This window comes from Diachasmimorpha longicaudata, chromosome 3 (genome assembly GCF_034640455.1).
Source record: "Diachasmimorpha longicaudata isolate KC_UGA_2023 chromosome 3, iyDiaLong2, whole genome shotgun sequence".
Classification (NCBI taxonomy): domain Eukaryota; kingdom Metazoa; phylum Arthropoda; class Insecta; order Hymenoptera; family Braconidae; genus Diachasmimorpha; species Diachasmimorpha longicaudata.
This window is the reverse complement of record NC_087227.1, coordinates 5574841-5589533: the sequence shown is the minus strand read 5'-3', so window position 1 is coordinate 5589533 and position 14693 is coordinate 5574841. Positions and strand designations below refer to the sequence as shown.

The window sequence follows — 14693 nt, the reverse complement described above, 5'->3', positions numbered from 1 at the left end:
GTCGATTTGATCACTTCGTTTCGATAAAAATTAATCTTTATGGGAGAAAACATAATTTTAAATGTTGTTCATGTCATCATAGAAAGGGGATTATCGCGTTAATAATTCTGCGCATGTCAAGAGAGAAAATCGGAGTTCGATAATGCAGGAATTTTCATGGAATATCGGAAGCAGAGGGCGCTGGGGGTCCGGGATGTTTGAAATGTTTCAGCGAGGATCGATTCATTGGTCAAAAGGGAATTTATTGATTGATAATCGAGGGTTAGTAGGATGAAGATTCACGATGATTTCTCATAATGAGGCGTATTATGAGAGCCGAAGGCCCATCCAGGATTTGGGGGCTGTGGGGAATTTCAAGAGGATCATTTGGAATCCGGAGAAAAGGGCTTTTTTGGATCGCACGGCGAAGGAATGGGGTAAATATCGAGCAGTAGGTCAATGGTGTTAAAAGGCAAACATCAATTCTTCTTCATGCTCATAAGTCAGATGAGTTCATCGATTTCATTCAGATAAGTTCATCGATTTAACTCAGATAGGCATCAGGATTGGGGAAGGATCGGCCGTTCTCCGGGGAATGTATTATTTAGTTGAAAATTAAATCAACTATTGATCGTTTTTTTAATTGTCACATTAGCCTGCAGTTGTGGAAAGTATTTTTCAAACATTTTTAATCGTGAAGATTATTTTATTTGTTACTAGGGAATTTACTAGGATTTAGCTAATCAAGAAATTTCTTTAATTTCAATGAAGGTGAATAGTGGTGGCCTCCCTTGAAGAATTGAAAATCGCAAAATTTTTCTGCTGGATTTGTCATCAGTATTTGTTTATGATAACAACAAATCCGACGCGATACGCTGAATTTACTAATTTTGTCCCTTTCACGCTTAATTAGCAACTGTAGGGTTGTTCTACTTGTGTTTCTTTGGAGCTTTGTTCTCCATCTTTGCTCTTCAACTCTGGATCACACTCGACTTCGTAGCTGACCTGAAACGACCGTATTTGAAGCACAGTAGTCAAGTCCCTGAAGAATTTTTTGCTGAAAGGCGATCACTGTTTCATGCGCCGCTCATCAAGTTTGAGAATCCGGGTAAAGTATTTGATGAACGACCCTTAATTGAAAAATGAATTGAGGAGCTAATCGAAGAAATCATAAGTACAAGAAATATTCAAAAATTATTTTGCAAATGTTTTTTCAAAACCAGAAATTTACAAGTAAAAAAAAATGCAGCAGAACTGCAAATTTGGCTGCAATTATTTCATGTAAATTACAGAAAAAGTAGAATTCTCGCAGTTCATGATTAAAACTTCTGCGGTTACAATGTTAAATAATCTCTTATTTATTTTAAAAAATTAACAGGTCTAGGATTCGTTCCTAATATAATTCAAACGGCCACTTCGTCCCCGATAATGTGGATCAGTGATACGAATAAAAATGGTGATCCAGAACGATACGCCACAGCGATCCGAAAATTTCTGTCCGGTAAATGATGACATTCATTGTGATAAATCATTTGTTTGCGAATAATTATTTCAACAGTAGACGAATATTTCATGTAGATTACAAGCGAGATAGATCAAATTATGACGTTAATTGTTCTGCAAGACCATCACGCTCTGTCTCAAGGACGAAACCATGTTTTTTTGATGTCACGAAGCTCGGAAATTGTTCAATACCACCTTTTGGATATAAATTTCCCTACCAGCCCTGTATTTTTATAAAACTTAATAAGGTAATGCTAACTTTCATTCCATTTTTTTCCACATAAAATAGTCCCTCGAAACTTCAACTTTTATAAAGTCCTTTATGTGGTAGATAAATTGTCTGGAATTTCCAAAACCAATGGACCTCTCGAGAGTTCAACTTCACACATTCGAAAGAAACGAATTAATTAAGAATTCATTGACATTGGTGCTCAATATACTCAGGTTTTAGTTCCAAATTGTAATTGTCAAGAGAGTTATTTCGGCAAAAAATATAAATTCTATTTTCATTTATAGGAAAATTCCATATTAAAATTTTTTTCATTCCTAATTACTGCTAAAGCATTAAATTCGTTGCATAATTATGTAAATAACAACACGGAGAGGAAAATTCTTGAGAAATAACGTGCCTATTCCGTAATCTGCCAGTCAAAACCCTATTCAATCAAAATTACGGAACAGTTACGGATGTTCTCACTGCACGTTCCAGACTTTTTCTGGAACGTTCTGGACTTTTTCCTGAAAGTTCACTCAAAAACTTCGTGACTGTTCCCTAATTTTTGCCGAATATTGTTGTGGCTGGCAAATTACGGAAGACACACGTAATTTTTCAAGAATTTTTCCCTCCGCGAACCGAATTGACGAAAAATATCGACAGATAGTTGACGTACGTGACTCAGTCTCCTATAATAATATAACAATTGCAAAGTTTTGTAAACGAATTATTGATTCACATTGATTTAATTTCAATAACGATCCCTTTTGTTAAATAGAGATACGACTGGACGCCGAATTATTACAACAGCACTTCCGATCTACCGGAAGTAATGCCAGGAGATCTGAAACAAGCGATTAAGCTGTCAAAAGAGGTAATTATTATATCCACACAGACAGAAAACCCTAGTTGCATTAAAAAAAATAATTCAACATAAATGATTTAATTGTGTAGATCATGTTCTCAAAGAAAAATTACTACAATTACGATAAATTATCAAGACAACAGGCAAAATCTCTTCTACAGAATTTTGAATGTCTCAGCAGAATTAACTTTTTCCCTCGCATTATAAATTTTCATGTATCAATGCAACTATGGAAAATAGCAGATAAGATAAACTATATTCCACCATTTGTAAATGTTTAGGGAAAAATTTGGTTATCATGCAACGGTGTAAAAAATGTTGATAAAGAGCACATGGGAATGATAAGCTACTTCCCATCACCGGGATTTCCATTTTACTATTTTCCATTCACCGGCCATTCGCAGTATCTCTCGCCAGTGGTAGCAATTATGTTCCATAATTTGACAGGTAAATTTCCATCAATTTATTATTTAGCGTTCCCCAATAGTTCTTCAGGATTTTCTTGGAACTGATCATCGTCTGAAGGCCTTCAGCTGTTCCTTTCTTCATTATTTTCAGTCACTTTTCGTATTTATTTATTCTATTCCTCCCAAATGGAAATTTTTTTTATTAATCATTATTTATTAATCTATAACTTTCAGTGAACCGATTGGTTAATGTCGAATGTCACACTTGGGCGAAGAACATTGGAGACAGTCGCGCTCTGGATTTTCAAATTGTCACGTTTTCGTGAGGGATGACATATGTGCTCCCAAAAAAATGATGGAAAAACAGAGGAGATTATAATACCACATGTGCAGCAGTCAAGAAGATCGTCTTGACGATCTACGTCACGACGAGAAAATTCCACCGGAAATAATAGCAAATCGTTTCGTAATCGTGTTATACTTCGGCTGTTCTCCAGAAATTACCGTATCACTCCGTAAATTTTATCGACCGATCAATAGATGTTATCTATCCCTTAGGAAAAATTATCGAACCATTCGATCTTTCCGAAACGTTTATATAACTCTCACCAACGAGAGGACAGATTTTATTGATCGATACGATCAATTGTTCCCGAACGTCCAACACAAATCGATTATCAAATGTTCAGGTAATTTCTACCGAACTTTTATCTTCGTCTGAATTTTTTTTATATCGTATACTTTAAAAATTATTCCAGTAACAGTATCGGAATGGTTTAGTGTCATTGGTAATTAATTGTTTCAAGTAAATTTGTTGATTTAATCAGATAAATTTTTCTTTGCAAAGACTAGTTCATTTTTCTTCCAGTGAATGACAGTCACTTTTAGTAATCGTAAGACTATCCAAAAAATCACACAGAGGGAAAAATTATTGAAAAATTACGTGTCTGTTCCGTCATCTGCCGGTCAAGACAGTATTCAGTCAAAATTACGGATCAATTACGCATTTTTTCACTGAACGTTCCACACTTTTTCTGGAACGTTTTGAACTTTTTCCTGAAAGTTTATTGAAAAATTGCCTAACTGTTCCCTAATATTTACCGAATATTATTTTGACTGGCAGATTACAGAACCGACACAAATTTTTTCAAGAATTTTCCTCTCCATATAATCGTAAAAATCGCGAAGATCGCGAAACCAGTAATCGGTCCACCTGACAGTCAATTCCAATGTTCCCCAGTTTCCCCAAAAATCGTAAAGAAATACCAAAAAAAATCGCACCAAAATTTCAATTAAAATATCAGCCTCACTCTTCTCAATACCTCGCAGTAAACAAAAAAAAAATGAATAAAAAAGTAACGGCACAGGTCCTCAGTTGGCTATTCCGATCCGGCTATCTTCGATTGTGGCTGCTCGATGGCGGCGCTTCGAGGCAATGGAACCCGTCGTTTGGATTGTGTCACCAGTCTGCGTTCGGCATCAGTCGCCTCTACCTCGGCTCCAAGTTCTCCTCATTCATTAACTCGAAAATTAAAAATTTCTCCCCAACTTGGTTCACTTTTGAATCCCATTCCTCTCCATAAATGTCCCGTAAAACTGGGAAGCAAGTGAAAGCGAGTTCATGAGGACGAAACATCTTCGTCGATTTCGCCGATATACCGTAATACAATAAGGAAATAAATAAATAATGAGTGAGACGATAAAACCTGCGGAGAATGGCACTAATGAGCCTGATCAGTACATGCGAAAACCTTCTACGAAGACAAAGTGGCAAGCCTTCAGGGATTTCCTCTACAACCCTTCCAAGGGTAAAGTCCTAGGGAAAACAGGAAAACAGTGGGGTAAAGATTATTTTTTAATCAATTAGTTTTTCCGTAGTTCGGTGATTATACAACGATTAGTTATCAGTTGTCAGATATTTTGTAATGATATTTCACGTACAGATGTGACGTAGAAACGATTCCATTGTTTTTATTGAGGTCTTGAGCTGTTGATGAATTTTAAAGGTGATATCGAGAAATTAATGGGCTTAAGGTTGTCGCGCGATAGTCTCAGGAAAAAGTTTATTCCCATTAAAGGAGGACGGATTACAACACGATTTTTTGATGGGACATGATGTCACTTGATTGATTGCATTCTGTACGGACAGGAATAATTTTTTTCAAAATAATTTAATTGAATTGAGGAAAAAGTAACGGAAAGTTCAGGAGATATTCAATAGTCAGTTGACAAAAACAAGTCTTTTATTCTCTGGATCTGGATTTGATATTGTCCGGGTATTTTCGATTATAAATTAAAATCAATGTCCCCTTTCCGAAAATTACTATCCATTTCCCTCGCCTACTTTCACCGAAAGCAAATTGAGGTAACTCATGTACTTCCCTCAGACCTTCGAATCACGTCCAGTCCCTCGTTTTTACTACCTCTTTTATATCTATTTTTAAACAACTGCTCTCGTCCAGACGCGGACTAAGGTCGATGTTTCGAAGTCTGTCAGAAGAAAATTCCTGAAGACGATTGATTCCATGAGGAGTTCGGGGTTTCAAACGTATTTTGTCTGGGGCACCAAAGGCAGTTGAAAATTATAAAAAAAACATTGTTCGATGCAAATTGGAAAATTTCGAATGTGAATGATTCCTCTGCTTTCACCAATGAGAAAATATTGGATTTAAGAGGTCAAACACTCGTATAAAATACCTTTTCAGGATAAAAATATTATTTATTCTAAAAAGTAGAGAATCTCAAAGAAAATATTTTATCCTCATTATTGTCATTTCACTCAAGAATTTGATTTTGATGTGCGATTATTCAATATCTGCACGAAAAAAAAACTTGGGACAAATGAACTAATCATTTGGTGATGGTATCGTATTTGGTGAAAAATTATTTTGAAAATTGCTAAATTACTAAATCGTGTTTTCGGAAAATTACTGTACCGTTCAGTAAAATTTATTTGATAATTTTAGAAAAAGTCTCCAACTATCGTATAATTTTTCTCAAATGGATAGTTCTCTCCCAATAGTCCCCAAAAAGTAAAAAAATAATTCTTTGGCATTTTTCAACAGCCGATTTTTTCGACGCCAATAAAATTTGTTTGTGACGTGCTGTTGTCCTTCTAATTTACCACAGATAAGTCCAATGCCTCAAATATCGACAGATAAAGGCAAATTTTTATCAATGAGGAATCTGCTCCACATTTAATAACGATTTTTTTATGAGACAGCATTATCTCAGAGGAATAGAGAAACCGATGGATTCCATGCTTATTACAAAAAGTAGATAAACGCGAGAATAGATCAGACTAAAGTTATGAAACATAGACGGAAAATTTTTAATTCTCATTAACTATTTCAGTGTGCGACTGAACATTTCTTGATTATACATTTTACTTCGTTGAATTATTTCTTCCTTAATACGAATGAGTTTCAAATTATTTTTATTGAATTGTCCCCTAATTATTAAAATAATATTGAAAGGTTTCAGAGAAATGACAATTCGTAGATCATTTGTGATTTTTTTAATTGTTCATCTTTTAGTTATTTTATATTAACATCCAAAAACCTCCCAGGAAACTCTAGGAGGATTGATGAATCTCTTCTCGGAGTTTATTTATTGCCAGCATGTTTGCGCAACTATTAATAAGTTCTCGTTTGGAAAAAAACATTAAAACAAATCGTTAACAAAATTCATTCGTTGGTGATAAATTTCTGACTTACCTGGTTACTCTGCAGTAGCTGGAAACAGCTCAGTAGTTGAGTAGTCAAGGTTAACAAGTCAATTCAGTTCCTAATGGAATTTTCAAGGAATATTTTCTCCAGCATGACAATCATTTATTCGGAATCGTAGCAAATTTGTCACCATCAGAATTCACATTATTTCCATCATTGAATTACACGTCAATTTTTCCCTCGAATTTCTCCAAAAAATTTCCTAAAATGCTCTAAAGTTGCCACAAATTCCCAAAAATTTTACTTCAACAATTTTAGATTTTTTTACAACTCCATGATTTTGATTTTGATTTTTTATCTACAAAATGTCTTCTATTCCCACTAAATTATCGACCATTCACTCCCAATTGTTATGACACTCGACAGTATTGTAGTGTTCTTGGAATTTTTATGAGAGTGAGACAATGAAATTCTTCTGATACCGATGGAACGTGAGAAGTTGAATCAACACGTCCTTTTAATTAATTAACTTTAAGCTTTTAAACGACTGAACCAAAATATTTTTTTCTAAAAAGAACTCGTTTGGAAACGTGACTTTGTGGTAGTGTAATTGGACGTCATTTGGCTGCGGAATAATGTACCTCCCATTCTATATTTATTCACCATTTTCCATCCATCATTAGAAACTGTCTAATGCGAGCCATATGAGGGTGATAAGTCATTTTACCCCTAAATTGGTCACCCTCGGGGAGTTGAAGACTCGGTCACTTTCGTGGGAAAACATCGGCTATTCTATTCAAACGACAACGTTGCCGAATCCACTCTAGAGGGTTCCTGCACATTCAGCGATTTTTCGGCAACGTCGCATTGCGGGTAATTTGATTTCAAGCGGGAAAAAGTAATATCTCTCGCGGGAATAAATAATTCCTCTCGCGGGAATCATTTTTTTCCTGTAGTAGTTTAAAAAATTATGTTGTGTCTACATGACTATAATTTTTGAGCCACTTTCAATGGAAAATCAATTGTTTAAAAATTATTTTTATTCAAATAGTTCATGGAAAACTGATCTGCGGTATTTTCCTTATCAGGTGATGAGCGTATGATTGGTCAGGGTTGCACCACTTTGAAAAAAAAAATTTATTAAAAATGAACCACATACTGCATCGTCGACCATACGAGTGAACAAAAAATGTATTTATCATCTTAGAAAAACTGTTATGTCGGCCTAATAAAAATTTAAAGTCTAATGCAATATTAATCGACAATAATCGACTATTCTCGACGCTCATCGTTCACTAATCACAATCAGTTACCAAAAAATTGCTGTATGGCGCAGTCAAAAATGAATGAAGGTCCAATAAAATAAACTGACCTACAAAGAAATTTTTAAAATATTTCTATCAATTTTTCATTCGACCTCAAATAAAAAATGATAGACCTTCAAATTTTATACTGTGGTTTAATAAATTTTACAAAGCCGCATATCATTAATTAAAAAATGTATTACAAAATTTACGGCATTAACAGGAATTTTTATGTGTAAATAACACATATGGACCTCCATTCTAGCTTCCGGAACAGTAATTGTTCAGACTTTTCTATCTGTACATTATCCCGAAAATTAACTATAACCGATTCATTTTTTCATCTGACAAATGGGATTTTTTTACGTCGATCCATTAGGATTAAAAAAATATTTCGAGGTTCTCCTTGACTTTCCCATACTTTACACTCCTGCCAATTAGAAATGACTTGCGTTAATGTCACAACTGAAATTCAATATTCGTGGTTTACAGGGCATTTAATGAATGTGTGGAAAACGAGACCTTCGCACCAGAAAAAAAAACAATGTGTTACACGTGGGCATAAGACGAATCAAATGGACGGGAATAAATGGGTGCGGCAACTCTATGTATTTATCATTCCCTCCTTCTAATTTTTTCGCTCTAATTTATTGCTCCAGCTGTCCCTATTCCCGGAAGAACCTTTTTTATCTTTCTTATGCCTTTGCAATCCACTTAAAGGACAGCTCCACCGATATTTCAAGGACTATCCCTTAATTGAGAATTTACAGTTTGATTATGAAACCGAGAGAAGTCAACGAAAAATAATATAGTCCCCCGAATGTCAGTTAATTAATTCACCGGAAATTCTGGAAAATATATTATTCAATCTCCAATTAATTAAAATTCCATTGTACCTCGATTCTAAATATTGATGTTTTGATCGGACCCTCGAGTAGCTCTGGAGTTCCACTTCTCCGAATTATAAAAATTCCCTCGAGCTTCTCTCGTCTTTGATAATCCACTGGGCTGCGCGTCTATTAGTAAACAGTAGAGGAGTAAACCATTTCTGTTAACAATTAACTAAAATTTCGAAATCATTGGGTTTAAAAATCCTTGGGGGATGGGAACGTGCTCTGTAAATTATCAACATATGTGTGCTCTCGTGCTGAGCAAGGCCAAGTAAATATTGCGTTACATACAACAAATTGAATGACACTGTGTTGGTTCATTGGCACACAAATTAACTTGATAAAACTGCGGGCTTTTATGATTCACCATGAACGTAATTAAATTAGCCCGTTGGTAATAGATAACAATGTTATTCTTCACTTCAATTACATTATCGTGATTGCGTAGGTAATAAATATCGAGTTTGGTGGTGGCTAAATTAATGAAGATACATCAGGAAGATTCGTGGTATCTCAGAAGGGAAGGGTTGAACAGAAAAAATTGTGAGTATTTTTGGAGTAGAATTAATGGCGCTGAGAATTTTTTCATTTAAACCCTCATTGCCAGCAATAAATAAAATAGTACGTCACAGGAATGTTGAATGGAATCTAATATCTGGATTGTAAAAAATCCTTAGGTCTTGAAATTAAAACCACTGTCTCGGTAAATTATCTGCACTAGTCGACTCGCGCAAAATGCGAATTCCCCGGAACATTCTTATCTTTAAAACCAAAGCCTCTTGATTCCACTAACTCAGAGAATTCAAATAAAAATTATCAGAAGAAAAAATGGAAAAATACGTTTCAAACTGGAATATACGAACGAATTAATATTCGATGAATAGTGTGAGTCTGAAAATAAGTAAATAGTGGCAAATCATAATTTTAATTAAATGTTTACGCAATGGAATGGAAAAACAACTCGGAAGCTTCAGAAAAATTATGGAACGTTTAAGATTTTTTCCGCACTCATTTTCCATGGCCACTGCACATTTTTCAAAATTACGAACCGAGAAAGTGCGACGGAAAAATATTGCAGGATTTTGATGATGAGATTTGTTTCACTCGTGTGGTTGGCGTCCGAGGTGAGGGCGAGTGGAAAAAACCACATCGTCACAGACCGGTAATATTATTTATAATGGAGAATAATGATAATTTGGAAATTTTATATGAAAGTCTTTTGGTTCAGGGAAAATTACGTAAAAAAATCGTTCTCTGTTTAGCGACGAAAGTGTGAATTTACTGAATATTTGTTTTCTTTCGTCGCAATGATTTTGCATTGCAATACTCTGAGAAATGTCTCTCACTACGATGCTATGGATAGCAAATATTCTAAGAAATGAACAATTTCATTAAATATTTGATTCATCAGAAAAACTGATCATTGAATTATCTGAACTTCCGTTGATAACACCTTCATCCGAAGAATAATCAGAAGACAAACTTCCTCTTATCTCACTTCTCCTCACCGTAGCTTCACGATTATTTCCCTCTGCCCAGAGCACAATATATCAAAATTATGTAAATAAAGTCTCAAGTAGTTTTATGTGGCTCAAAAATACAAGGTGTCTAAACACTGAAAAAACAGAGGCACATAGACACGTGAATTAGCATTTGAGTGCACGAGTTAACATATGTGGAATATCTCTATAGAAATTTCCACTTCGTTAAGCCCACCGGGATTCCGAAACCCTGTATTTTTGTGGAGGGCCAGTGAGTGACGAAATACCTTGACAAATATCACGTGAAAGTTACGAAACTCTTTGATAACAAGAGTTTCCTCCTATTCACCAAAAAAATCAATTATTCAGCATCATAACAGGTTGTTGATGACAACATATTGCCATCAACAACCTGAGGGAGGAGCAATCAATAGTGGAGGTTTTTTTTGCCCTCATGGAATGAGCGACACAAAATTAGTGATCGTGACGCACTCGATCTACGCATTCATTCACTTTTCTAAGGCAACATAGCTACATTTAGCCGGGCAAGAAGCCAGATTTTCAGCATTTTGAACTCTACGAAATTTACTCTGATGCTCCTTGAATATTATTTTTCCTGAAGAATAAAATAGATTCTCATGTCGTAAATTCTGATTATGATTTTTGTGGTAAAAAAAACGTTTTGAAAAATATAGTGTGACGTTTTTTAATCCTTATCGCGTTGATCAATTTTGTTATTGACATTTCTATGTATTTATCTATGTGTATAAAATAATATAAAAAATGTTATAGCATTTTATTTATTGAAAGTACTTATTTCATTATGACAGCACTATATCTACTTAATAGAAACTGTATGAACAATATAAACTGTCTGTAAACGGTTGTAGTATTATTTAATAGCTTCTGGTGAATATTAATACGAAGTAATTAACAAATACATTTTTATTTGTATAATTTTTTGATATTACATGAGGTCTTCGGGCGCAAATAAAACGCGAATAATGGATAGATTTCTAACTATAGTTTTCCCTATTTGTCTTTATTCAGATAGCGTATGAAGTTTGAGTAGTGATTTGTCAAATATTATCATTTCTGATGAGCAGAGTAAATGAATTTTCGTGTGAAAAATTCTGATTATTTTTGTTTTATTTGATTAATTGCAGGCATAACAGGACTATTCTATCTTTTTTTCTTCACTGGATTAGCAATATTATGTGCCATTTGTTATAAGGGGCTGGATGCATCATTATCCAAAGAGGAACCAAGATGGAAATTAGGCAGCAGTTTGATAGGAACAAGTCCAGGTAATTTTACACAAAATTATGTTCATAAGGGAAATACAGAAATAATTCAATGGCGTTCGTGTGATTATTCACGGTACGGTGATTATTATTTGTTGCATTCATGAAGGCCTTTGTTACTGAACAAATCCTCTTCCTCTTGAGAAATAATTAATTAGTGAATTATGGTGAAGTTTTCCACGATTTTTTCGATAATCTATTCAATTTCTTTCTCAATGTATTTATCCACGAGAAGAGGAGCTCTTTGATAATATCCTTCATCCCTATTATAGGTTTAGGGTTTCGACCTTTATCTGACCACACTGAGGCAGGTTCTATCATCGCATATAATGCTGCTAATACAACGCAAGTTGACATTTGGGTTGGACGGCTCAATAAATTCCTTGAAAGTAAGTCCATAGAAAATAATTGTTTCTCTAACTATTCGGGATTTCGTCTAAATATTGTTGTAATATTCACCTCTGTGCTTTTGCATGAAAAAAAAAAATAGCTGACCGTTTATATTTTTTTCTTCCCCTGTTGTAAATTACCAATTCTACATAATTTAGTCTCGTTGTTATCGATTTAATTTTAATTTAAACAATTTAATCTCCATTTGCTTCGTGATTTTTTATTTCTTCTCATTAAAATAATCCAGTGGCTGATTCTGATGAATTATGTTCACCCAATTGTTTTTAAGCATGAAAATATTGCAACAACGTAATAGATTAATTTAATCAATTAATATTGTATAAAAAAATGTCCACGCTTATTCAGTTTCATTCGGTCGATAACCAGATTACTTGCACACATCGCAATCACCAGCTGCCCGACCAAACCAACAGCCATGCAGCCACGATTTTCATAATCGTACGAAAGGCAAAGTCTGCGCTGTTGACATTGATAACTGGGGTCCTTGCTCACCGAAAGAGGCATTTGGATTTCGCAATTCATCTCCCTGTGTTTTCATCAAGTTGAACAGGGTAATTAAATTTTGATCCAATAATCAGGTGACAGAGCACAGCAGGAAAAGTCAATCTTTCACATGTAATTGAATATGAAGGTATTATGATAATGAGTGTTCAGAAGAAAATATCAAGGGACACCTTTGTTGGATCTATTACTTCATCAAGTACACACAGAGAAGAAATTGAGGCTAACGAATAATTAGACAAAAAAATTTAATGTACAATCTCAGTCAGTTCGTTAGAAAATTCTATTTGATGTCAAGCGAAAAATTAAAAAGTTCAATAGAAGATGTTCAATACTAAAAGTCGACAGAAGTCGATTTTTCTTCATAACTTTTATTATTCTGATACTTTCTATAGGAGAGCGTGAAAAATTTAATTTTATAAACTCGAAAACAACTCAATTATAGTTCAAAATCAATTGTCCTGCAGTAGAGCATAAATTAATTATTTATTTCTGTATAGTGCAATTAGGAATTCGCTACTAATTGATTGCAGATATTTTTCAATAACATTGAACCATGGTAATATTAACAACTTTGACCAAACTTTATTCTTACTACAATTGAGTAACCCTTGCGTTCACAGAAATAGGCAAATTAATATAAATAACCTGAGCCACAATTGCCTGTAAAATTTCAAACCGTATAATAATCACGATAACTTCAGTTTTTCCCCTATTAATTTCTTTTCCTACGCTCGAATGAGTTTTATGATCATCCAATGAATATCTTATTCCCATATTATCTTTATTGCAGATATATGACTGGATACCAGACTATTACAATGATTCGGATAATCTACCAGAAGACATGCCTGAAAGTCTAGTGAACCATATCAAGAGTGTCAGGGGCAAAGAGGTAAAAGAAATCCAATAAAAAAAATCACAAGTCATAAGGAACTATATTCTCGTCGAAGAAGACTGAATACAAAACAATTTTTTCTTTTATCGATGACCCCAACACCCATTTTTACAACAAATTCCCTGATAAACCATGAGGAGTTGGAACAAGCTGAAATAATCACAATTATATCTAATTCTTCATTCAGAATTAAGTTGGTGACATAAATTTCCTCGTTACTTTTCAATAATCCTATCATTTTAGATATATATATATATATACATATTATAACTATTTAACAGTCATTCCATCCCATGATTGAACCGAATGCTATCTTAATAATTTCTTTAGATTTTTCTTCTTTTACTCTATCCTACAGCTGAATACAGTCTGGGTCTCTTGTAATGGAAGTCGTGGCATTGACAGAGAGCTTCTCAAAGATAGGATTGAGTACTTGCCTCGAGGGCCTCAAGGATTTCCAGGATACTATTATCCTTACACAAATACACCGGGATACCTAAGTCCTCTGGTGGCTGTCCACTTCCTTCGGCCAGAAGGTAATAAAAACCAATCCATTATTTTACGTTTCACATTATTGTCAAATTGATTGCTAATAATTTGTATGAAATTCATCATTGATAATGATGATTAATCATTTTTGCCCGCAGTGAATCAGCTGATTTTTGTGGAGTGTCGTGCTTGGGCGAAAAACATAAAATACGATAGGAAGGAAAAACTTGGAATGGTTTCGTTTGAGCTACAAATCGATGATAGACCAAAGCCAACATTAAAACCTGCCCCAGTAGATTTATAATAATGATATGTTTGTAATGACGATTGTTATGTCGATGAGTATTTACTCACCATTGTGGCTTAAAGCATTGCCTTATTACCAAGTAAATTCAGTACACTTAATCTATGTACTTACGACGAGATAAGTATGCTTATCAATCGAGTTCAAACTGTGTGTACTGTAATGTGGAAAGTAACTGTTAGTCATGAATTTTATGAGAAATATCACGTTGTATTTTTCAATATTTTTTATTAATGACGATTGACCGTGCTATTTCTGTTAATACGTATTTCATAATTTTACCAGTGTTCATATTAATTCTAATTATTCGTAAGTTATTTGAGGAAAGTTGTTTCTGTTAATTTTAAAATGATAGATTGAATTCACTGTTTATTTAAGTATATGACGAATGATTAATGACTGTAATGTAATAATAAATTTTAGATTTATTCGATTCAATTACAACAATAATCTGGTTCAATTTATTTGAGAGGGA

At 34.1% G+C, this 14693-nt stretch overlaps 2 protein-coding genes across 2 annotated transcripts; both read left to right on the top strand.

Annotated features, from left to right (window-relative positions):
- The first annotated feature begins 216 nt into the window (after positions 1–216).
- Positions 217–4153, top strand: LOC135160908 (sodium/potassium-transporting ATPase subunit beta-1-like). Its single transcript, XM_064118039.1, has 7 exons — positions 217–416; positions 893–1087; positions 1358–1480; positions 1558–1730; positions 2475–2570; positions 2843–3008; positions 3203–4153. Exons 1-7 carry the CDS (start codon positions 284–286, stop codon positions 3292–3294), a joined length of 978 nt encoding a protein of 325 aa, XP_063974109.1. The 5' UTR covers positions 217–283; the 3' UTR covers positions 3295–4153.
- Positions 4154–4421: 268 nt separating this feature from the next.
- LOC135160902 (sodium/potassium-transporting ATPase subunit beta-1-like) lies at positions 4422–14668 on the top strand. The gene is made up of 7 exons (XM_064118032.1): positions 4422–4809; positions 11478–11618; positions 11888–12004; positions 12393–12577; positions 13321–13422; positions 13784–13961; positions 14073–14668. The coding sequence occupies exons 1-7, from the start codon at positions 4656–4658 to the stop codon at positions 14216–14218; spliced, it is 1023 nt and encodes a 340-aa protein (XP_063974102.1). The 5' UTR covers positions 4422–4655; the 3' UTR covers positions 14219–14668.
- Positions 14669–14693: the final 25 nt, after the last annotated feature.